We start from the raw sequence: 20,945 nt of genomic DNA, 5'->3' as shown, positions 1-20,945 counted from the left end.
GCTTCTTTATCCCCTTAAAGCTGCAACTCCTCCTGTCCTCCCTCCAGGAGATTCGTGGGTAGCCAGGGATGCAAACTACTTAGTATATAATGCAAGCCGCTAGTCCTGCGGGAGCGAGAGGAGAAGTTGAGCAATGGGTTGAAGGTCACGCAGAAAGTCCCATGAGCAGGTAAGGCCCCGGTTTCTCCAGCAGGATCTTCTCTCTGGGTTAGGGAGGTTTGCCCCACCCTTTACTTTTGCGCCTAACTCAGAAAACATGAACAGGAAGTGTTTGTTCGTTTTGTGGGGGTCAGGGAGAAATCGAAGGCCAACTCCTGAACTAACTAGGGCTGGGGGTGGGGCGCGGCGCGAAGTGGCACCGGAGCGGGAAGTGGCACCGGAGCGGGAAGTACCCTGACTCCCGGCTCTCCCCCTTGGCTGGAAGACACGTGGGCCCGGGCCAGCGCCTCCCTCTCCGACAGGCCTGCAGGATCTGCACTACCGAGGCCCTCTGCGCCGCACGGCGGACCGAGGGCTCCCACAGCCCGCAGGGCGCTACGGGCGCAACCCGTACGTCATTCCTACGTCCCCAGCCTAGGCTCGGACTCCGAAAGCTTCCTGATCAGCTCCCGCCCCTGCCATTGGCTGAAGCCTTTAGTCACATGATTTATTCGAGCCAAAAAGAGGTGACGGAAGCAATACTTCCGCTTTCTGTGCGTCTAACGAGCCACTGTGCCCGCCTTCCCGTACCCTGATTGGTTATCTTCCCTCAACTCGCTGGTTTATTGGCGAGCGCCGCGAGGCCGCAGTCCAACGGGTCCGGCAGTCTGCAGTGTCAGACTGCCTGGCTTCTATGGCGTCCTATTTTGATGAACATGACTGCGAGCCATTGGCCCAAGAGCAGGAGGTCCGAACGAACATGCTGCTGGAGCTCGCCAGGTGGGTTCGCGGGGCTGGGAGGTGGGGCCGGGAAGCAGGTTTCTGGACTGGGGCTGGCTGGGAAGGCGGGTTATCTGAGGCAGCAGGTGCTGGGGAGAACGGATGAATGACCTGGAGAGTTAGTCCCGAGGCTAGATTCGAGGGGAGCTCGATGATTTGGATCGTCCGTGAGTCGCCCGGGCAAGGGGATTCTGGGAAAGACTGGAGCTGGACTATGGGGAGTCAAGGGTGGTCGGGCAGCGGGCTCTCCATGGTACAGGAGAAGGCAGGTCGTGGGGTCCGCGTAGGGGCAGTGTAGGTGGGAGTAGGTACATTCTTTAGGAACACCAAGCATGCCGACACTGCCACTTGGAATCTGGCTTTACCAGCTCACTCCTGAGTGGCCTGAGTAACTTCTCTGAACCTGATGCTTATGTAAAATGGAAATAAACAGCCTGTGTGCTTGGGGTTGTCAGATAGTAGCTGTAAAACAATTCTCACTTTGCTTTTTATCTAGTGATCACTACTGAGGGGGTCTTAACTATTATTAATATTACTACTAGCTGGGCAGGGTATTTACCTGTTAATGTTGAGTGAATTGTGGAAGCAAAGAGAAAGTACGGTTTTCTTGGGTTCTGACCTTGCATCTTTATTCCCAGATCACTTTTCAATAGGATGGACTTTGAAGACTTGGGGTTGGTAGTAGACTGGGATCACCAGCTGCCTCCACCTGCTGCCAAGACTGCGGTTGAGAGCCTCCCCAGGACGGTCATCAGGGCCTCTCAGGCTGGTGAGAACACTAGTTTTTTCTGCTCTTTGGGGCAGGTCTGCCAGGCCCACCGCTTCCCAAGCTAGAGTGTGGACTGGCCTTTCAGTTTTCCAGGCCAGGTTGGGGCAAGAGTGTCCTTTAGGAGTGGAAGCTGGGAAGTGGGGCCTGTAGCAGCTCTTCTGATAAACACTCCCTCCTAAAGAGCTCAAGTGCCCCGTGTGTCTTTTGGAATTTGAGGAGGAGGAGACTGCTATTGAGATGCCTTGCCATCACCTGTTCCATTCCAACTGCATTCTGCCCTGGCTAAGCAAGGTACTGCTTCCTTTCTCTCAGCCATCACCCTGCCCAGTTCATAAGACCCTTCTTTTTATGAACTGTTGGGGGATCAGAGAAGGGAGAAGGGTTGGGGTGAACACTGGAAGCAGGGGACGGATATTAGTTTATGAAGACCAGGCTGGGGCTGGAATACTGCCCTGCTTTTCCCAGACTAATTCCTGCCCCCTGTGCCGCCATGAGCTGCCCACTGATGATGACACTTATGAGGAACACAGACGAGAGAAGGTAGGGGCTGGTGGTAAGTGGACCGGGTGGTAATGGAGTTCCCTTAGGGCATCTCCCACCTCAGCAGGCTGGGGTAGGCCTTCGGTCTCTGGCTGCCTTCTCAGTGACTGTGGTGGGGGCAAGAACCTTGGCAACACCGAAGCCAGGGACCTGAAAACAGGGAGAGCCAGCTCTATGGTAGCTGCCCCATCCCATCACCTACAGGCCTTCAGGTATGGCCCTTGCCTCTTTCCTTCAGGCTCGCAAGCAGCAGCAGAAGCACCGACTTGAGAACCTGCACGGAGCCATGTACACATGAGGCGGCTGGGGCTCATGCCCGTCCTCCAAATCTTCCTTTTGCACCTCGAATCCTCATTAAAGTTTTCTTTACCCACGCTGCGGCTACATTGCTCACAGGCCTGGGCAGGGGCTCTACACACTCCACTAGGTCCCTACTGCTATTGGAGGTGGACCTGGACTGCAGAAGGTGCCAGGCTGCATATTCCTCCCTGCCAAGCCTGCTGGCCCGAAGGCAGTGGACCCCAGGTCAAGAACTTGGCCACTAAACTAGCCAGGCTTGGGCCTTTGTGTTCATGGTCGGAAAGCAAAATGTGTCACCGTCTAGCTACTTAAAGATGGTAAGGAAAAACTAGTCTGCATCCCTCTCCCTCTATAATTTTTAGTCAACCTTGGAATCCCAGGGGCTTTTTTGGCTTCTAACATTTTAAAGCTGCTTTCTACACCACCCCTTCCCCATATCCCGTTATACTAAGGAATCAAACTTCAAACCAAACTGAGTAGGGGAAGGAAGAGTGAAACGATCAGCTCCTTCAGTTCTTTAGACTGCTTAAAGGCTTGAAAGGGCTTCAAGCCCTTGCGGGGTATGTTCCCGTTCCTCACAGCTCTGCTCTCAAAGAGCAGTGGGCACTCAGGACTCTCCCTAGGGGCAGGGGCTTCCCATCCTTTGCTTAGGGAAAGCTGGCCTGAATCAGGCCCTCTCTGTCTCTCCAAAATAGACTACAAACATGCAAATTAGAATTCTTTTAATAGATATATATATAAAAAAGTACTAAAGTACCCACATAGTTCTGCTGTGTTATTTGCCCTAAAGAAAGTAAGGGGCAGAGTGAAGAATCCCAGTGCAGTTCAGTGGACCTTCCCACACAGTAAGGAGTGCTCACCCTCCCCTCCCCAACTTCTATCCCTCTTGCTGTTCCCAGCCCCCAATTCCTGCAGCAGGAAACCCCAGCGGTCTGGCCTTGGCACTGGGGAATAGAAGGCACCTGAAGGGCTGGCTGGGTGACTGAGGATATGTGACCTTTAAACATAACACTGCAGAGTGGGGAGCGGGTCATGTGCAGCTCAGGCAGCTGCCAGGGCCTGCTCCTCTATGGCACAGGTGGGTGTGGGATGGCCATTCCTCCAGCAGTGAGGAAGCCTGTGTCCCAACAGAATACTTTCTCAAAATTGTTTTTGGTACAAAATAAATGCAAAGAAGACATGGGGTAGGGAGCAGCAGAAGCAGGGCCAGCCACCCTCCCCAGACCTTCAGATCATGGCGACACTCTCAGGGGCACAGTTGAGGTGAGTAGAGGTGCTACTGTTCCCCGAAGACTTGCAGGCCCGGCCAGGGGCAGGCTGCAGTGCAGCCACCAGTGTCTCTGAGGAGACAGCCCCAAACTCATAGCAGAAGGTGCCATAGAAAACAAGGATGTCAATGACAAACACCCACTCGCACAGGGCTGCCCCGTGCTGTAGCTGAGAACTCTCGTGGATGAAGAAGACACCACCTGGAATGGGGCTAAGGAAATGTTCAGTAGGATGTGTGGGAGCCTGGCGATACCCCTTCTGCCTTCCCAGATGTGTAACTAGGGTAGGGCAAAGGACCAGGCCTCACCTCCCAGGAGAGGGAGCAGAGGACCACACTAGGCAGTGGTACCTGGAAGGTGTGCCATCCTCCCCAGCTCCTCCCCCCTTCAAGGGTGAGAGAAAGGCTGGGCTAGAGGAAGAGTTCCTGGCTGCCCAATCCTCGAAGGATACTGAGGATCAGGGTGACAAAGGCGATGGTTGCCAGCACAATCCGCAGGTAGGCCATAGCCAGGTCCTGGGGGGCGGTGGCCCCATGGTAGGAGAGGACACAGTGCAGGCACACAAATAGCAGCCCGGCGGGGAAGGCCACACCAGCTCCGATGTAGTGCAGAGACTTCGCATGATCCACCTGGGCCCAGAGAGGGGCTCATCAGACAAGCGGTCCCACTTGTTCGTCCCCATCTTCATACCTCCTCTCTGTCTCCCTTCTCCATCCTGTTTTCTGTCTAGGCCCTCCTTCCTCCACCCCCACCCTTGAGGGGTTTCCTCTGCAGGTTAGGTCAATCCTTAGGAGACCGAGGGTCCCTGCAGACAGCCAGGCCCTGATAGGGGCAGTTCAAGAGATGGGTAGGCAGGTGTACCTGGAAGTTGCCGACCACCACAAGGCCTGCAGCGTTGGTGCAGCCTGTGATGAGTGTTGTGGTGTTAATCCAGGAATGACGACTCTGCTCCAGGAACTGCCCGTAGAGCAGGAGGCAGATCAGAGCCACTGGGGGAGGAAAGCATGGGTGGGGCCAGCACTGGTGCCTTCCTCTGGCCTGGTCTAGCCTGGGAGCCTGTTAGCTCCCATCGCCCAGACACTGAGGGCCAGAAGGGAATAGATGGGTGGGCGATAAACTGGGTTTTCTCAGGCTCCAGCCAGCAGGGTAGCTGTGTGGGAATCAGCCTGTTGCCCCTCTTGCTTTAGCCCTTGGGTGGGTGGGCTGTGCTAAGCAAGAGCTTCCTGGGCCCTTTTGGGGTGAGGAGTGGGCTGGACTGGGCTGGGTAGAGGGGCTAAGGGCACAACTCACCCATGAAAGCACCCACGTTGCCAATGAGGCTGAAGAGGCAACTCTCCGGGGGATATGTGCCGCACTTGCTGAGGGGAGGAGGGCAGGAGCAGAGTGAGAGGGGGAGGTGCACCTGAGGGCCCCCATTCTGGCCCACTTGCTCTCTTGCTTTATTTGTGCCTCATTTAAGCCAGAGAAGGGCCAGTGTCTCTCACAAACTGGAGCCAGGATGACGCCCCCTTCCTCCCCAAAAAAGCAGAGCTCGTGTGTGACAGGTTAGGGAGTGTCCAGAATTGCTTGGCAGGCCCCAAGATTCCTTGAACTCCCTGAGACTGTTAGGGCCTCTAGCTGGTTTGGCTTTCCTTGAGCCAGAACTTGGGTTGGGCAATCAGAGGGCTCGAGCTTAAATCCAGGTGTCTCCACTTACTAGCTGTGTGACCTGAATGGATGACATAACTCAGTTTCAGTTTCCTTGCCTATAAAATGGTGAAAACAGTAACTGCCTCAATGCATGTAAAGCACTCACCACAGTGCCTGGCACATAGGAACTGGCAAGTAGTACTGTTATTAAGCGCTCTTAATATGATTATTCCTGTGAGACGCTTTGGGACAGACCTTTGAGGGGCTTGGCTGGGAGTCTATCAGGGCCTTAGGCAGGTATCTCTGCCCTGCCTAGTTTCTAGGCCTTACCTGATGAGGGGGACATCATCCAGGGTGCAGCAGGTCTTGGGGCCCCCTTGCTCAGCGGGGTCAGGAGAGCAGGACTCGTTGTAGGACCTGGCAGGCAGAACAGAGAGTAGCCTGGGGGAAAGGGGTTCCCTTAACCCCTTGGCCTGCACCTCAGGCCTCTCAGATACCACCCTCCCAAACCTCCCTTTTCAGGAGAAGAGCCCACTTCCCAGGGCCCGCCTGAGACAGAAGCCAAAGGGGCGAAGGGAAGTGGGAAGCAGGTAAGTGGGCACGAAGCCATGCCTGGGAGGGGCAGGCGCGCCAATGTCAGAGGAGAGCAGTGAGGCCCAGGGTCTCCGTCTGGCTCGCAGCAGCCCCGGCCCAAGAGGGAACAGAGATGAAGGGAGCTTTAGAGTGAAGATGTCTGCAGAGTGCGCCATACCAGTTCTCCACGGGGCACACGTGGCGGTTCATCACGGCCATGGCGTACCTGTGGGAGCAGAACTGTCATCCTGACCCCATGACCCTCTCAGCCCAGCCTTCCCCCACTGACTCTTCTCTCCCTTGATTCCGGCCCCATTCAGCCTCCTTGTTTTTGCTAGGGAATCAAGTTGGAGTGGCCCTGAGGCCTGACACCAGATCAGAACCCACAGCAATGGCTGCAAACTAGAGGACCTCTGGAAGTTGCCCAGGCTAGAAGTATGTCTGTCAGGGCCACCCTGTTGGACAGCAGTGGTGCAACCTTGTCCCAAGGGGCTGTGTGCCCAGGCACCAGGCCAGGCTTTGGAGACCGCCAGAATGAGCTGGGTTTCACCCTGGGGCCTGCAACAGGATGAGGGGCTTTGTGTGTGCTATCAAGCGCCTGCTGGGTCCCGGGTGGGTCACTGTCCTTCCTCAGCCTGGGCCCATTCTGTCCCCTAATTGTCTTAACCCTCTTCCTCTTTACTCACACAGTCCATAGGCCAGTGATGGAGAATGCTGACAAGCTGACAGGAAGGAGGATCCAGGCGGTCATGAGGGAGGGAAGCCAGGGTGGTGGTGGTGTGGGGGGGATGGCAAGAGGTGGATGGGGAAGAGGGGGCGGGCCCAGCTACCTTAAGATACTTCGTCAAAACCATCAACTGCCCCGGGCCTGGTGGAGAGAGACAGGTCAAAGTTCAGGGTCCAGTGAGTGGTCAAAGCTGGGGGCGGGGGCGGTAGATGGTCACCACCAGATTCCGAGCTCCCGCCCGGGTTCGGAGCGCCCACACTTTGTGGGCCACTCTCTGGCATCCACCCAGAGCCTCCGCGTCCCACCCAAATGCCGAGGGCCTGCTCAGGGACTCAGGCGGGGCCATAACATCTGGACAGGGAGTCAGCCTCCCTCGCCTGAGGGAGCTGGGCTGGGAACCACGGTGCAGTTAGGACGGTCGAGAGGCCACGCCAAAGAAAGCCGGGAGAGGTCGGGGCCCGGTGGAGGAACGGCCGCGCACAGGAAACCACGCGACCACGGCGCCAGGGGAAGGGTGGGCTCATGCTGGAAGCCCAGCCCGGCCCCCGCCCGCGTGGGCGCCAGGAGCCCGCGGCCGAGGAGCCCCCGGGTCCGGAACAGGACCTTCCTTCGGTGATCCCTGGGGGTCCCGGGAAAGGGAGGGGCCCAGTACGCACCTCCCCGGAGTGCCCTGCCGCCGCTGCGCACTGCTCGGCCCCCGCTTGGCGCCGTCCCCGGCTGCGGCCCTCCGAGTGGCCCTGCAGGTTTAAAGGGCCGGCGGCCCCGCCCTGCGCCCCAGGCCGCGCCGCGCCGCCCGCCGGGACCTGGAGTCCGCACCGTCCCGACCCCGGCGCCCGCGCCGGGCTCCGGACTACAACTCCCGAGGTCCCGCGCCGCGTCCCGGTGCAATGAGGGTGACTCCCCAGCTTCGGGGACCTGGGAGCGAGGGCCGTGGCGTGAAACTCGAGCGGCGCCTCTAACTCCGAGATTCCGAAAGGATAGTCCTGTTGTCCCTGTTCCTGCGGTGGAAGCTTTGGGAGATGGGAAGATCGGGGGCTCGCACCACCTTCCAGTTCCACCTGTGGTCGGCATCGTGCACGTGGCTGGAGGAAGCCTCCCTCCGCCGCTGGGCACTTTCTGCAGCCCCGACAGGCCGACAGTGACACTTTTCAGGTCACCCTGCTCAACGTGGCGCCCTGTGTCTGCCTCTGTCCAAGGCGAGGCGGGTCCGCAAAGTCTTGGCTGCCAGTTCCTTCAACTTAAGCTCCCTGTACTTGGCCTATGCTTCATCGACTCAGCAAGCTTTGGAGGATGCTTTCACTGGATACATTTTCAAGGGTGTAAGTACACCGAGTACTGTCCATAGTCAGTGTCCAAAACGTGTCCTGACTGCTTAACGCTTACTTGAAAATGGCCTCAGAGACCAGTGGATATCATTCTAAGTAGACACACACAGTCAGGTGTTGGTAGGCAACAGAAGGTGAGAGACCCAGAGCAATTCGGGAAAAGGAAACAGGATAGTATGGAAATAAATTACCCACCAATTTCACCAAAACTTACAGGCCAAGAGAGCCCTCCTGGTTCTTTCCTGATTAAAAGGGCGAATATTTCCTTGCACCCACCAGAAGGGTGCCCGGCACTCTAAAAGGCAGCCCAGCATCTGTTGGGAGCCCTTGCAAGACAACACTGGGGCCAACAGACTATTACCTGAAGGGAGCGTTGGCCCAGGCGGCCAACAGGCGGGAATCTGAAGTTCCACAGCATTGCTGAGGCAGGCAAAGGTAAAACGGCCCTGTACTGGGGAGGACATGGCACAGGTAAGCTGGACAAGGGCTTGACGAAGAAGAAACCTTTTTGGACCCAGTGGCAGGTAAAAACGGAAAGAGAAAACCTGTTGAAGACCCCTTTGCCAAATCGTATCAGGACAAGTAGTTAAAGCAGGGCCAAGAATTATGGCTGTGCAGAGCAGTCACTGTGTAAGGCTGGCTGAATGGACCAGTGGGGTGTAAAATTCAGTCTACCTTCTGCTGGTCATGCTCTGTGACCCAGGACAAATGGGTGCCTGTTTCTAATTCAGAGGCACCCTCTCCCTGCCCATTGGAGCAGGCCCCCTTTCCTCATCTGCCTAATGGTACCATGGACCCTAGCATTTACCTCAGTAGCTTTATGATTTTTTTTAAAATTAAAGTTTATTGGTGTGACAATTGTTAGTAAAATTACATAGCTTTCAGGTGTACAATTCTGTATTACATCATCTATAAATCCCATTGTGTGTTCACCACCTAGAGTCGGTTCTCCTTCCATCACCATATATTTGAGCTTTATGATTCTTAACTCTTACTATATCCTGTTGATCTGGGTTTGAGACCTTCTAACCTCTATCACAGGGAAGGCCGGAGAGGACTATTCAGGTTCTAAACTGGCTGTTCTAACATAAAGTGGGTAGATAGGTACTCCAGAGCTGTGACAAGGAGGCAGATTTTGGCTTAATATGACAAATCTGAGTAGTCCCTAAAACAGAATTACCCCAAGATAAAGCTCCCTGTGACAGAAGAGCTCTTCCTGGGTAGCTGGTAGGGAAGAGTTGCGTTATCAGACAAGTAGGATCAGATGTCTTTAAAGTCCCTTTCAGCTCTAAAGCTACGTGAGTCTAGATGTTATGCTCCCACCAGGACAGTTCTTAAAATAGTTAGGCAAAGCAAGAGATGAGATTTCAAGTGCTGATTCTGTGGTGCCGAGTGACTCGGGGCAGGCATTTAATCTTCCCTTACGTACACAAGTGATTTCACAACTCTTGGCAAAAACAGTGCTGTAAAAATAGTAAGTTTATTGATTAAAAAGAATACTGTCTTTGAAAAGTAACTTCCTTCCAAGATTTTCAAATAATTTGCATACTCCACTTTATTCATCCACACAGCAAAAACATTGAAACGAGAAAACAAAAGAGTATGGCTTTGTATACATTTAACACAACACAACCACTGCAACCAGTCTGTCATTCTGGTGGCTCTGAGAAGGTAGAGGAGCCATTCACTCAGGTTTTCACTTCTAGCATCACTCCAATCATTGGGGAGGTTTGGGGTGGATGCTTATGGCTTCTTAGCCATCTAATTCCTTAGGGACAGGGCAGGAATTCAAGGAGGGAGCTTAAAATATTTCAAATAATTGTCAACATTCCATGGTGATTCTCCCAAAATGCAGCTCAGAAGTAGGAAAATCATCTGTCCTTATTCCTCCTTCTATATGTAAAGGCCTCATTTACATTTGTGAACCAGCTGGGGGAACCACTACCAGACCATCCAACAGGTGGAGCGAAATGTACAGCAGGTTGGACATTCACTACACCAAAAGGCTTCTTCCAGCTCCACAGGCTAATCGCTAGTTGGCAGTACCCCTCAGGGTAGACTGTGGAGACGGACTGTCTCTCAGAGGCTCATCCATAGGGAAAAGCATTTGGTATAACCCATGCTGGTCTTTACTACTGGCTGGCTAGGCTCCACCAGCTCCTACTCTCACTCAATCCAAAAAGCTTTACATTCTTTTCTTGCTTTACATTCGTCAAAGATTCCACGCTTGCCAGCAGGCTCGAAGTCAAGCTTTCGTGTTTGTTCTTGCACAGCCCAAAGTCCCCGCAAACCCCAGCTTCCTTCTACTTGTAACATTAGCCACTGTGGCCTAGGAAACACACAACCTTAAAATCCAAGGCTTACCCTCAGTAAGTGAAAAATACTTCATTTTGGATGGGCATGAGATGTGCCTATCAGCTTACCAGACAATATTTTACTTTATTTTTTAGATAGCCAAAAATGTATCTAGTCAAGTGAGTGCTGAATCTGAAGCAGCCTGATGGAAAGCTCCAGCCTAGTCCAACACTGTTGCCACTGTACCACACAGCATGGGACAGTCCTCTTTGGGACATTCTCTAGAGCTTGTGGGAAATGCTCTGAACATGTTTCTTGATGACAAAGCACCAATTTTTTTTAAAACAGCTGAAAGATGTCTGGAGGTAAGTCTGGTGAATAAACTGGATAGTACCATTTTGGAAGAGACGAGGCATGGCAATAAGCAATGAGCCTGAGCTATAAGGCTGTCAACTGGTCGAGGACCATCACCAGAGCGGTATTTCAGGCATGCCTGGAACAATGGCAGCCTCACCAATAGGCCTGCTCTGAAAGACAACCTCTCATTTAAGTCCCAGGCTTAGTGCTTTATAGTCATACTGCATAAATTAGCTAAGAATTAGAATGTTTTCTTGGGTGGACAATATTTTATATGCACTTGATAAGCAAAGTGCCTCAAGAAAAAGATTACACGCAAGGAGTTCCCATCAATTTCTTACCTGAGCGTGTGAGGATTACATGACAAACACATAAAGACAATAGGTACACGTTTCCCTTCTCACAAACCAGGAATGGAGGTGAAAATTTCAGGTGCTATGCCCCCAACTTCCTCTTCTGGTCTTGTTTCTAACTTCTGTAATAAATCCAGGAAGCAGGCCATCCAGCTGTGGGAAGATGGACCCCAAAAGTATTTCAAGACTGGCAAGCCTAAAAGCTCCAGTGAAATCTTATGTCCAAGTCAGAAGATCAGATGAAGAGCTGGAAGACTAAAAGGACTGGTCCTCTGAGCTGCAGGGAGATCAGGATGATGGCACAGCCTCCTTAACCCAGGAGGCTCTGGAAGGTAGTTAACATTGTAAGTCGAAAGGCACTTCGAGCCCACCTGAATAAACAGGGCAGACTTTCTCATGTAAAAGTAGAAGTGAGCCCAGGACTGGTAAGTTTGAGGCATTTAACCTTGGGCCAGCTCTGTGGGTCTGGGGCACTCTGGTCCCTGGCTTGGCTCACCTTCCCAGCATTCTTCTGTCACTTCAAGCTGTGACTTGCTGCAATTTAATTACATAGTTTAAGAGTGCCCTCAGGTGTCCTTTAAGAAAAGCTGCGGAGATGGACCAGCCAGTCTGATCTTGAGACCCTGTTGTGGAAAAACCCCTGAGGCAGGGGACGTTTTTTTGTTTCAAGAAGTCTCAGTGCTCACCGGCTCACGTAAACCCCGAATTTCAAGTCACTGAAATTAGGCTGATGTGACGTGTTGGAAAATTGAAGTGGCTTGGAACTGCAGTGCACAGGATGTCTTGTGGATTTCTCAGACCTTAGCCTAACCCTCCGTTAGGAAAAATGTCCACTTAGATGAAAGCAGTGATATTCCTGGGATCTTTATTTTAAGGGTCTCTTGGGAGTTTATATACTCTCGGGAGGTAGGAAAGGAGAAAACGTGGAGCAGAGGAAGAGAAGATGAGAGGTTCATTTTCCTCCCTCTGGTGTGTTGTTTGGGTCTTTTTTGTTTGTTTACAACTAGGGTTCCAAACAGGCAATTATTGCTAATGTTGAATTTCTCTTTGTATGTATGTTCAACTGTGAAATCACATTTGGAGAGGCTGTTTCAAGCTTGTTTTGATAATTTCCCTTTAGGGATAAGGTTGAAAGCTGGAATTCTATTGTCCTAACCAAGGGAGGTTTTGCTGCAAGAAATCCTTGCAGTTTAGTTCGTCATCTTCCTATGTAGGTCTCCTTATCTAGACAGTGCAAATCAGTGGGGCTGACAGAAACTTGCAAAACCCGCAGAAGGGGAGGGAGACACGCTTGCAAGTCAGACCCCAAAATGAAGACCTCCCACTTTATTGGTATCAGAATTACTGGGAGAGTTTGTCAAAAAGGTAGGTTTCCCCCCCAAACCCCACACCTCCAAAGTCCTGAGCAGCGGGAGGTGCAGTCACATTGGGAGGTGGGGGGTGGATGGGAACTGATGAACTCTGATGCAAAAGGATGAAGCAAAGAAGAGAACAAGAAACAGCTGAAAAAAAAACATGGAGAAAAACACGTATGGAAGTGAGCAGAAGCACAGTAACAAAGAACCATAAAATAACAAACATGGCTCAAAGAGCTGGGTGGAGCAGCAGTAGCCAGGTGTCGCGGGGCACACGAACTCAGTGAGAAAGCATGTTGGTGAGAAAGCATGTTGGCACAGGCTTCATAAACCTCAGCTCTCCCTGGAGTTTCTGCTTGGAGAACACCAAGCTAGCCAAATAAAATTCTCAAAAATTCCAAAGTACTAGGCTGGTCAAATGGGCCAATACCCAAGAAAGAGTGGCTACAAGGGATGTGGCCGGGCACAGTCCTGCAACACTCTTTTCCTGTGGGTGTAGCAGCTGTGGGCTATGAGTGTGTGTGTGTCTCAAGATCAGCCCAGACTGGTCCTGGCACCCCACCTAGGGGCGAGCTCCTGGGCAGTGAGTCTCGCCTGCTGGCAGTGCTTCCAGCCTGCTCAGTGTCGGCTCTGGCGCTTTGCAATCTCCTCCTGGATGCGCAGCTCGAGGGCCTCTCGCATGGATGGATCCAGAGGCGTGTGTGCTGACACCTCCTCACTCACCCTTCCTGGGTCATCGTCCTATGTGGAGGAAGAGTCAGGAAGCTCAGGGCCTGGCCTCTCTGGAAAGACAAGCTGCCCTGTCCCTAGACAACACTCCCAAAGAATTCTGTCTGACTTACAACGTCTTGCCAGTGCCTGTCCTTGCCCAGGTATCCCCTGTAATAGTGATTCTCACCTGAGGGCCACGAGCCCTCCCTGATGCCCGCTGAGAACCACCGTGTGCAGGGAGTTGTGCTCAAAAACCTGCCCAGCAGTCTATGCTTCCACGTGGAGCAAACACTTCCCACTGGCCCTGACGAAAACAGTGGCTCAGGGTCTGGGAGTGATTTCTACCGTGTCCCAGGACCTTCAGGCTGTCCTTGTTTCCACCAGGCGTACCTGATACACGATAACCGATGTGACTTCTCCGCTGTCTGCCTCATATTCTAAGCAGAAGAGCTGGTGGCCGGAAGGCTCTGGCTCCGAGCCGCCACTACTGCTGCCGTCACCGGACTCTTCACAGTCGGGGTTGCTTGGGTGGGTAGAGCCATCTGGAAGGATGAAGCAGAGTGAGAAGGAAGAGAGGATGGCTGCTGGAGTTCCTGACCGCAGATAAAAGCCCCCATCTTTTTATGAACCCTGTGCGTGTGTGTGCACGCGTGTGCGTGTGTATGTGTGTGTGCGTGCGCGTGTATGTGTGTGCGTGTGCGTGTGCAACGTGCCCCCACTCAGTTTTACCCCTGCATCCCTGCTGCGGGGCCAGCACAGTCCTGTCGCACACAGTGCACATCTGTGCACATCTGTCTAATGAATAGGACGGGTAGGTCGCTGTAAGGCGAACAGAGCGCTGTGTGGGTTCAAATCCAGGCTCTGCCATTTACGACCTCTGAGATTCGGGGGAAGTTACTTAACGTCTCTGTGCCTACTTTCCCGACTGCGAAACCGACACGAGAACAGTTCCTAACCCACGCAGTCCTGTGAACACGCGTGACAACGCACAGGAACCTTAAGAGCACTTGGAGTCAAGCTCAAGAAGTCCAGCCGCGTGTATGAACTACCGCGATCGCTATGTCCAGGGGCGCTGGGGAGACAGGCCTGTTACTGGCTTTGTCTCGCCGATTCCCAGGCGTGTCCCGCGACAGTGACGTTTCACTGGGGGCCCGGCCCTTCCTTTCCCGGTCTCCAGGAAAGGCCGTCACCGAGCGGAGACGGGAGCGGCGCGGTGCAGGTCCCGGGAAGGAACGGGACGCACTGAATGAACCCTGGAGAATGAGAAGTGTTTCGTTTCCCCCGTTGGAGGAAGGGCGCGCACCGAGGCGGCGGGCAGCGGGCAGCGCGCGCGGGAGGCAGGCTGGACGGGCGGCCTCACCTCGGCGTCGCGGCAGGTACACCGGGAGGTCGGGCTTGCGGGGCCTCGTCGGGGCGGGCGTGTGTCGCCTCCTCACCTTCTGCTTGGCTGCCTGCTTCACCTGCTTGTCGTAGTCATCCCTGCGGAGAGCCGAGCGGGAATCAGGGCCGGCCGGCCGCGCCGGGCCGGGGGCGGGGGGCGGCGGGGGCGGGGCGGTACCGGGCCAGCTGGTTCCGTCGGATGTGGTGCACGAAGCCGTGGCTCATGTCCAGCCGCCCGCCAGGCTTGCAGCACAGCCCCGGCCCGGGATCCGGCGTCGCCGCCATCGGGAGCCCTGGGCGCGGAGCCGCCGCCGCCGCCACGGCCGCAACGGCTCCGATAGTCGCCCTCCCGCCGGGAGAGGTCGGCACCGCCGCCCGCTCGCCTTCCGGCCGCGCAGCCCGACCTTCCGTCGGGAAAGGGCCGCGGGGCCGAGCGGCGCCGCGCGCTGAGTTCCAGGCGCGGACGGCGGGGGCGGGGCGTGCGCGACTTCCACGCCCTGGGCGGGACTTTTCTTTGTGACCTGGAGGAGAAACGAGGTTTTAGGTTTACAGCTGAGAACGTCAAGCAATTCCGCACCCATGACACCACTCGGCGTTCGGTGTGGAGCCTTCCGGCCCTTTCTCCGCGGGCAGGGTGTTGTGAAAGTTCAGTAGCTGCACGGCTTCGGCCGACCACCGGACCCCGCGGTGCCCCCGTTTCCTCACCTGTAAATGGGGACTCGGAGAGCACCTACCTCAAGCAAGCTTGCGGGGCGAGTCCTCTGCAGGGCCCAGCGCCGGGGCTCTGCAGCCGTCCTGCCGGCCGCCCGGCGCGGCGCCCCCGGCCAGCCGCCTGCCTGCCCCGCGGGGGCTCGGGGCGTTTCAGGGGTCTGAGCGCGCGCCCCCTTCCAGTCCTCCTTGAAAGAATCGACAAAATTGGGAGTTGTCATTAGAACGGGGACAAACATTAGTTGTCATTAGAACGGGGACAAACCTTAGGACTTTGTCATTAGAACGGGGACAAACATTAGGACTTTGTCATTAGAACGGGGACAAACATTAGGACTTTGTCATCAGAACGGGGACAAACGTGCGCCCACACAATGTTATACCGCGGAGCCATCTAAAGGAACGCGCGGTGATACGACGTGGATGAATCTCAAAATACAGGCGCCCAGGCAAAGGGGCTGCAGCGCCAAAAAGGACACCGTGTGCTTCCGTGTGCGTGAGTCTAGGAACCGCAAACCCACCTGTAGGGACAAAGCAGACGCGTCCGGGGCCGGCGGGGAGGCTCATCGTCCTGCTCGTGGCGACGGTTCAGAGCGGGCATGCATCGCCCCGGCCGCGCGGAGCAAACGCACACTTCAAAGTGCGGTTTGTCGTACGTCCGAACACCTCGGGAGCACTTGACAAAGCCGTCTCGGGTCCTGAAGGGGGTCGCGAAAGTCACAGCCCTGAAGCCTTAGCTTTATTCGCGTCACCGTCAGTCCCCTTTGTTCCACGTTTCCATTTGCCTGTGCTAATAGGAATGACCCTCTAAGTGTGGAATTATATAGACTCCGGGTTGTTGCAGGAAGGAGATGATTTGGGGGTGTCGCCTAGTTCTCCTGTGCAAGGGGCGTCGGTCCCCGAAGCCCGGAGACCGTGGAGATGATCCCCCCGTCCCATTCTGGTTTCGGGGCACCCAATATATTGAAAATTCCTGGGGTATCTTCAACGACAGCTTCCTTTATCCAGATATTATGCAGCCAATAAAAAGTTCCTGCCTCTTTAAGCTGGAAATTTCGGGTAAGGTGGCAGTAGGCCCGCAGATGGTGCTCAGGTGCGCACGCAGCCGCAAAGAGGCCACCAGAGAAGCAGTAGCGGTACTTCCCAGTTTCCTCCGGTGGAATTTGTCCCCTTCGGCGACTCGTAGAGAACCTCGGGTTCCGTAACAGCGGCGCTCTCCATTGGCTGCTTGCGGCGCCCTCGAGCGTGCCTGGCTCCTGCGCTGGGCGCCTCGGCCGGGTCGTGGCGATGTCTGGCCGGTCCAAGAGGGAGTCTCGTGGTTCCAGCCGCGTGAAGCGCGAGTCCGAGTCCCGGGTCAACTCGAGTCGCGCCAAGCGGGAGCGAGATCGGGAGCGGGAGCCCGAGGCGCCGAGCTCCCGGGGCAGTCCGGTGCGCGTGAAGCGGGAGGTCGACCCGCCGAGCGCGCGCGAGGCCCCGGCGCCCGTCGTCCCGGCCGCGCGGGTGAAGCGGGAGCGCGAGGCGGACGACGACTCGGAGCCGGAGCGGGAGGTGCGAGGTGCGCGGGGCCGGGCTGGGCGCGGGCCGCTCCACGCCTTCCCTTCTCTCCTTCCAGCCTCGCGGGCGGGTCTGGAAAGCCCACGGGGGCCGGTGTGCGGGACCCGACCCGACCGGCGCCGTGAGGAAGATGCCGCTAGTCTTACTAGGCACTGTAGTGACGAGACTTCTTTCTTTCTTTTATTAAATGTATTGGGGTGACAATTGTTAGTGAACTCACATAATTTCAGGTGTACAATTGTGTATGACACCATCTGTACATCCCACTGTGCGTGCCCCACCCAGAGGCCGCTCTCCTTCCGTCACCACGTGTTTGACAAGACGCCTAACGACCACAGCAGCTTTCCTTTATCGGGGGCCTCACGCGGGCCGGGCCTGGTGCTTGTCACCTCACGGGTGTTGCGTCCGTCGGCTTTTATAAAGCACCTGTCACCTCCGGAGTGAAGGCTTCAGCTCTGAGAGCCTGAAGCCGGGTCGCCGCGCCCGCCGCCCGCCCTGTGGCCGGACCGTGGCGGCCACGCAGGCCGCTCGTCCCGCTCTCGGTCCGAACCCGGTCCTCAGTCCCCAAGCCTGGGTACCTCAATATGGATACGCTCGTAGGCTGACTCGGACGTTGTCCTGCTCAGCCTCCTGTGTTGGGCCCCGAGTAGCGCCTCGCTCGTGTCGTAAATGCTTGACAAATAGCCTCTGCGTGACCTCGTTATTTATATAGTTATAACTATATATAATTTCAAGGCCGCCTCTCATTTCCTTTGCGTAAACACTCTGTCAGCCTCAGACTGCCCTGTCTTTAGAAGAGAAGTTGTTCCTTAGAGATGTCGCACAGTTGTGGTGTGGGGATTGTTCTCTCCGGGACACACTTGGGTCCCAGTTGCTCCTGACTTGTCTGTTTAGTTTTCACTTTGTTTTTATCGTGAATCAGATCACAGGTACCGAGATGCACTGCCTGTGTTGCAGAAGGACAGCGTAAGGACGTGTGTGGACGTACACGCTTCAATGTGCTGGTTAAGAATTGTGAAGGGTGGGAGATTTTAGCCCATTTGCAAGCTACCAGGTTGGGCCGCTCTCCTTTCACGCTGAAGGAAGCCGTGGGGCGGTGGGGCCTGAGATGCTGATTGTCGCAGCATTAACGGTAGCCGGAGTGTGGCGTCGCTGTCGGGGCCCCAAGTCAGTTCCCGCAGTGCAGTGCGAAGGGGACCCGGTCGCCCGGTGGGAGGCCCGACCGCAGAGGAATTCTGAGCCTTACAGCCGGCGGTGAGCCCGCCTCCCGTGCTCTGCAGGGGGATAACTCTTTCTGCCTTCCAAGGTTGTTCACTGTATAAACGTCCTGGATAAGACCTGCTGCGTGGAGTTAGTGCCTCTGTTCACAGTACGTGCAGGAGCAGAGAGGCCCACGGAGAACTGCTTCCCAGCACTGCCAGCTTAAGGGGGGTTCAGAACCTTGGACGCTCCCTTAGGCTCTTCCTTAGTTGTGTGTGTGCCTGCCTGCCTCGCTTCGGTGATCACTGTCCGCACGTCTTTTCTAATCACTTCTGCTTTTGTTGTTTATACTTTCATTTTGTATCTGGTACAAGTGGAATCAAACTGTGTAGTTTTCTGATTAACCTTTGTTTTTTTTTTTTGCTGGCCATATTTTCGAGGTACAGCCAGACAGATGGCTACATAGTGTTCCATTAAGGATACACCAAAATGTCTTTTTCCATTTTATCTGTGGTGGACGTTTGGGTTGTTTCCACTTTGGGCTCTTTCAAGTACTGATGCTATAAATAGTTTTTAGTAAAGTACTCCTGGTGCCTGTGTGGCAAAACTTCTCTAGGGTACATAGATAGAGAGATTGCTGGGTCAAAGGGTCTGCAGATTTTCAGGTTTGATCTGTATTATTTTCCAAGAGGCTGTAACAGTCCTTGCTCCCACCAGCAGTGCACAAGCATTCTCATTGCTCCACATATTCGCCAACATTTGGAATTTTCTGATTGTATTTTTTCCCTTGATAGGTGTGACATACGTCATTGTGCAAGATTTGCATTTTCTTGATTATTGATGAGGTTGAGCATCTTGTAATATGTTTGTGGGCTGTGTTCCTCATTTTATTGTGTTGTCTATTTTTTTTTTTAATTGCTTCACCAGATTTCTCTACGTCATCTGCAAACAAATCATTTGTTGGTTATATATGTTTCAAATATATTCTCTCTGTGGCTTGTTCTATTAGTGGGGTTTTTTTGGGTGTTGCTCCCACCTGTATAGGAGCTCCCCTTGATTAGTTTTGCCTGTTTTTTTGTTTGTACTGGTAGTTGCCCCTGAGTACGGGTTTCCCATTTTCACAACCTGTGATGATTTTCCTTTCAGCAAAGAATGGCCGTGTGGATTCCCAGGACCGGAGGAGCCGCCACTGCCCATACCTGGATACCATTAACAGGTCAGTAGGACAGGGATGCCGAGGGCAGCAGAGGCACAGCGGAATCTAGGCAGGAAGTTCCTCGGAACTTCCTATTAATCTTTGCTCTTCAATTTAAAGTGTCAGAGGGCATGCTGTTTTAGGGTGGGCACATGCATAAAGAGCTTGTAGCTCATTTTGAATTCGTGTGATGAAATATCAGGATACGTAGAGTCAATGATAATAACAACTTTAAATGTTTATTGAGCACCCACTATGTGCTAGGCTCAACTCTAGATGCCTGGGATTTAGTAGAGAAAAAAAGAGACAAAAATATGTCCTAAAGCAGTTAGTTACCTCATCCTGATACCCTTTTTTCTGATCCCTGATGGCATCTCAGGATGCTTTTCAGTTTACACTCTAGAGGCACAAGCCACTGTGGCTGTGGCTGTTGAGCACTTGAAATGTGGCTTGAGGGACCGAATTTTAAATTTTATTTAATTTTAATTATTTTAAATTTAAGCGCCAATAATCGTGTGTGGCTAGTGGTTCCTTTATAAAAGAATTTTTCATATTTTTATGTCCTTCCACCCCTACTCTCTTAATTTGGAATGCTGTTGGGGTCCTGTTACTTTAGTGCTATTGTGACTTTTCCTACAGAGAAAGTGACTGCAATGGAATGTTCTCGGTTGTAAATACTAAAAAAGAAAGAGGGTCAGTGGCATCATGTGGCTGGTGGAGGGAGATACCTTGCTTGACACTGTTTTGGGCCTGGTGGTGGAGGTGCCTTGGTGAGGGGTAGTTAATGTTGCCATGGTTTACATGTGGTTATTGAATCACTGGGCATTCCTGTCCTAATGCTGTGTGACATCGTGGAACACGGAGCCAGCGCTGCTTCACTCGGGTGCTCTCCTAGCCATCCATCCCTATTCATTGCTTTTCTTTTGTTTTGGTTCTTTTAGGAGCGTGCTGGACTTTGACTTTGAGAAACTGTGTTCCATCTCCCTCTCACATATCAATGCATATGCCTGTCTGGTGTGTGGCAAGTACTTTCAGGGTAAATAAATGTTTGTATGATAAACTTACTATGTTTTAAAGTAAGTAAGCTGCTGTCAGGAGTCATGTCTAATAATCCCTTTATTCCCAGGAAATTGGAATGCTCTTAGAAAATCAATAGGAGGTTCTCTGGTCAGAACCTGAGTGAAAAGGAGAAAGAACTAGTCCTGTGAAAGACAATGTAGGACATCTCAAAGACGGGGTTATTGATTTTCTGTTGTTTTCTGTACTTAATGTCTTTTTCTGAGACTCCTTTTAGTCTAAGGACTTTTTCATTCTGTTCTTTTCTGGAAATGTATTGTTTCAATTTATTCAGATCAAGCAATTGCTATGTATAGTATAACAGAATAGTCAAAAGAAATGTAAACTACATTCCTTGCTCTTAGAAGTGGTCAAGGTTAACACATAATACAATCAGCAAACAATATGAGACCATACAGATCACTGCTAGGCTGTTGGGCACTGAGTATAAATAAGGACAATAGAAGATGAAATACGCAAAGATCATTGGCGTGTTTGTGTTGAGTTCATGGAGGAAGTGGAGGTGGGAGTTGAACTGACAGGACCTATAGGGTTTGAATGGGTTAAGGGAGGTATTCTAGAAAGGAGTGGCAACAGTGATCAAAGGTACATTAGGTGCAGGATTGTCTTGAATGTGGACAATTGGAAAATCCAGGACTGAGTGATGATGGACTATTGCAGGGTATATATGTGTGTATGTGGATATCTGTATGTATGTGCATGTTTTATATT

The 20,945-nt window shown here is 53.3% G+C and overlaps 4 protein-coding genes across 22 annotated transcripts in view; 2 read left to right on the top strand and 2 right to left on the bottom strand.

Moving 5' to 3' along the window:
* The first annotated feature begins 47 nt into the window (after positions 1-47).
* On the top strand, positions 48-2,601 carry RNF181 (ring finger protein 181). Of its 3 annotated transcripts, XM_081068116.1 has the most exons (6): positions 48-169; positions 425-918; positions 1,557-1,687; positions 1,869-1,978; positions 2,153-2,227; positions 2,466-2,601. In XM_081068116.1, exons 2-6 carry the CDS (start codon positions 833-835, stop codon positions 2,523-2,525), a joined length of 462 nt encoding a protein of 153 aa, XP_080924242.1. In that variant the 5' UTR covers positions 48-169; positions 425-832; the 3' UTR covers positions 2,526-2,601. The 3 variants fall into 3 exon arrangements, with proteins under 3 accessions (XP_080924242.1, XP_080924243.1, XP_080924244.1); XM_081068118.1 differs by lacking the exons at positions 48-169; positions 425-918 and adding an exon at positions 946-1,085; XM_081068117.1 differs by lacking the exons at positions 48-169; positions 2,153-2,227 and having other exon boundaries at positions 794-918.
* Positions 2,602-3,234: 633 nt separating this feature from the next.
* On the bottom strand, positions 3,235-7,515 carry TMEM150A (transmembrane protein 150A). Of its 6 annotated transcripts, none has more exons than XM_081068109.1 (9): positions 7,381-7,449; positions 6,828-6,865; positions 6,684-6,719; positions 6,176-6,223; positions 5,755-5,841; positions 5,086-5,153; positions 4,657-4,784; positions 4,247-4,424; positions 3,235-3,996 (listed from the first exon to the last, which is right to left on the bottom strand). In XM_081068109.1, exons 4-9 carry the CDS (start codon positions 6,214-6,216, stop codon positions 3,755-3,757), a joined length of 744 nt encoding a protein of 247 aa, XP_080924235.1. In that variant the 5' UTR covers positions 6,217-6,223; positions 6,684-6,719; positions 6,828-6,865; positions 7,381-7,449; the 3' UTR covers positions 3,235-3,754. The 6 variants fall into 6 exon arrangements, with proteins under 6 accessions (XP_080924235.1, XP_080924232.1, XP_080924231.1 ...); XM_081068106.1 differs by having other exon boundaries at positions 6,037-6,223; positions 7,381-7,427; XM_081068105.1 differs by having other exon boundaries at positions 6,037-6,223; positions 6,684-6,865; positions 7,381-7,515.
* A 1,367-nt stretch (positions 7,516-8,882) lies between these two features.
* LOC308505597 (UPF0561 protein C2orf68 homolog) lies at positions 8,883-15,863 on the bottom strand. 6 transcript variants are annotated; one of them, XR_013994598.1, is made up of 6 exons: positions 15,730-15,863; positions 15,235-15,396; positions 14,679-15,021; positions 14,557-14,599; positions 13,511-13,662; positions 9,512-13,150 (listed from the first exon to the last, which is right to left on the bottom strand). XR_013994598.1 is itself a non-coding variant. In XM_081068112.1 (4 exons), exons 1-4 carry the CDS (start codon positions 14,783-14,785, stop codon positions 13,028-13,030), a joined length of 558 nt encoding a protein of 185 aa, XP_080924238.1. In that variant the 5' UTR covers positions 14,786-14,917; the 3' UTR covers positions 8,883-13,027. The 6 variants fall into 6 exon arrangements, 5 of the variants coding, with proteins under 5 accessions (XP_080924238.1, XP_080924240.1, XP_080924241.1 ...); XM_081068112.1 differs by lacking the exons at positions 15,235-15,396; positions 15,730-15,863 and having other exon boundaries at positions 8,883-13,150; positions 14,424-14,599; positions 14,679-14,917; XM_081068114.1 differs by lacking the exons at positions 15,235-15,396; positions 15,730-15,863 and having other exon boundaries at positions 8,883-13,150; positions 14,481-14,599; positions 14,679-14,912.
* Positions 14,306-20,945, top strand: part of USP39 (ubiquitin specific peptidase 39) — a 28,979-nt gene continuing 22,339 nt past the window's right edge. The window contains exons 1-3 of one of the 7 annotated variants that reach the window (XM_081068104.1): positions 14,306-14,496; positions 19,109-19,178; positions 20,099-20,193. Coding sequence is in view for 2 of the 7 variants with exons in the window: in XM_081068098.1 (XP_080924224.1) it covers positions 16,496-16,763; positions 19,109-19,178; positions 20,099-20,193 (433 nt within the window). In the remaining 5 variants the exon portion in view is untranslated. Of the gene's footprint in view, positions 14,497-15,048; positions 16,764-17,092; positions 17,305-17,538; positions 18,017-19,108; positions 19,179-20,098; positions 20,194-20,945 lie in introns of those variants that run through there. The other 6 variants (XM_081068100.1, XM_081068098.1, XM_081068099.1 and 3 more) reach the window with 6 other exon arrangements.

Source organism: Rhinolophus hipposideros (assembly GCF_964194185.1).
Source record: "Rhinolophus hipposideros genome assembly, chromosome: 12".
Classification (NCBI taxonomy): domain Eukaryota; kingdom Metazoa; phylum Chordata; class Mammalia; order Chiroptera; family Rhinolophidae; genus Rhinolophus; species Rhinolophus hipposideros.
The sequence above is the reverse complement of the archived record's forward strand: the minus strand, read 5'-3'. Positions and strand labels throughout refer to the sequence as shown.

Coding starts and splice junctions, on each gene's coding strand:
- RNF181 (XM_081068116.1), top strand. CDS start 833: ATGGCGTCCTATTTTGATGAACATGACTGCGAGCCATTGGCCCAAGAG. Junction 1,688..1,868: donor CATCAGGGCCTCTCAGGCTG/GTGAGAACACTA, acceptor TCCCTCCTAAAG/AGCTCAAGTGCCCCGTGTGT. Junction 1,979..2,152: donor TTCTGCCCTGGCTAAGCAAG/GTACTGCTTCCT, acceptor TGCTTTTCCCAG/ACTAATTCCTGCCCCCTGTG.
- TMEM150A (XM_081068105.1), bottom strand. CDS start 6,173: ATGGCGCACTCTGCAGACATCTTCACTCTAAAGCTCCCTTCATCTCTG. Junction 5,154..5,754: donor GATGATGTCCCCCTCATCAG/GTAAGGCCTAGA, acceptor TCCTCCCCTCAG/CAAGTGCGGCACATATCCCC. Junction 4,785..5,085: donor CAACGTGGGTGCTTTCATGG/GTGAGTTGTGCC, acceptor TTCCTCCCCCAG/TGGCTCTGATCTGCCTCCTG.
- LOC308505597 (XM_081068111.1), bottom strand. CDS start 14,785: ATGGCGGCGACGCCGGATCCCGGGCCGGGGCTGTGCTGCAAGCCTGGC. Junction 14,600..14,678: donor CGACGGAACCAGCTGGCCCG/GTACCGCCCCGC, acceptor GGCTCTCCGCAG/GGATGACTACGACAAGCAGG.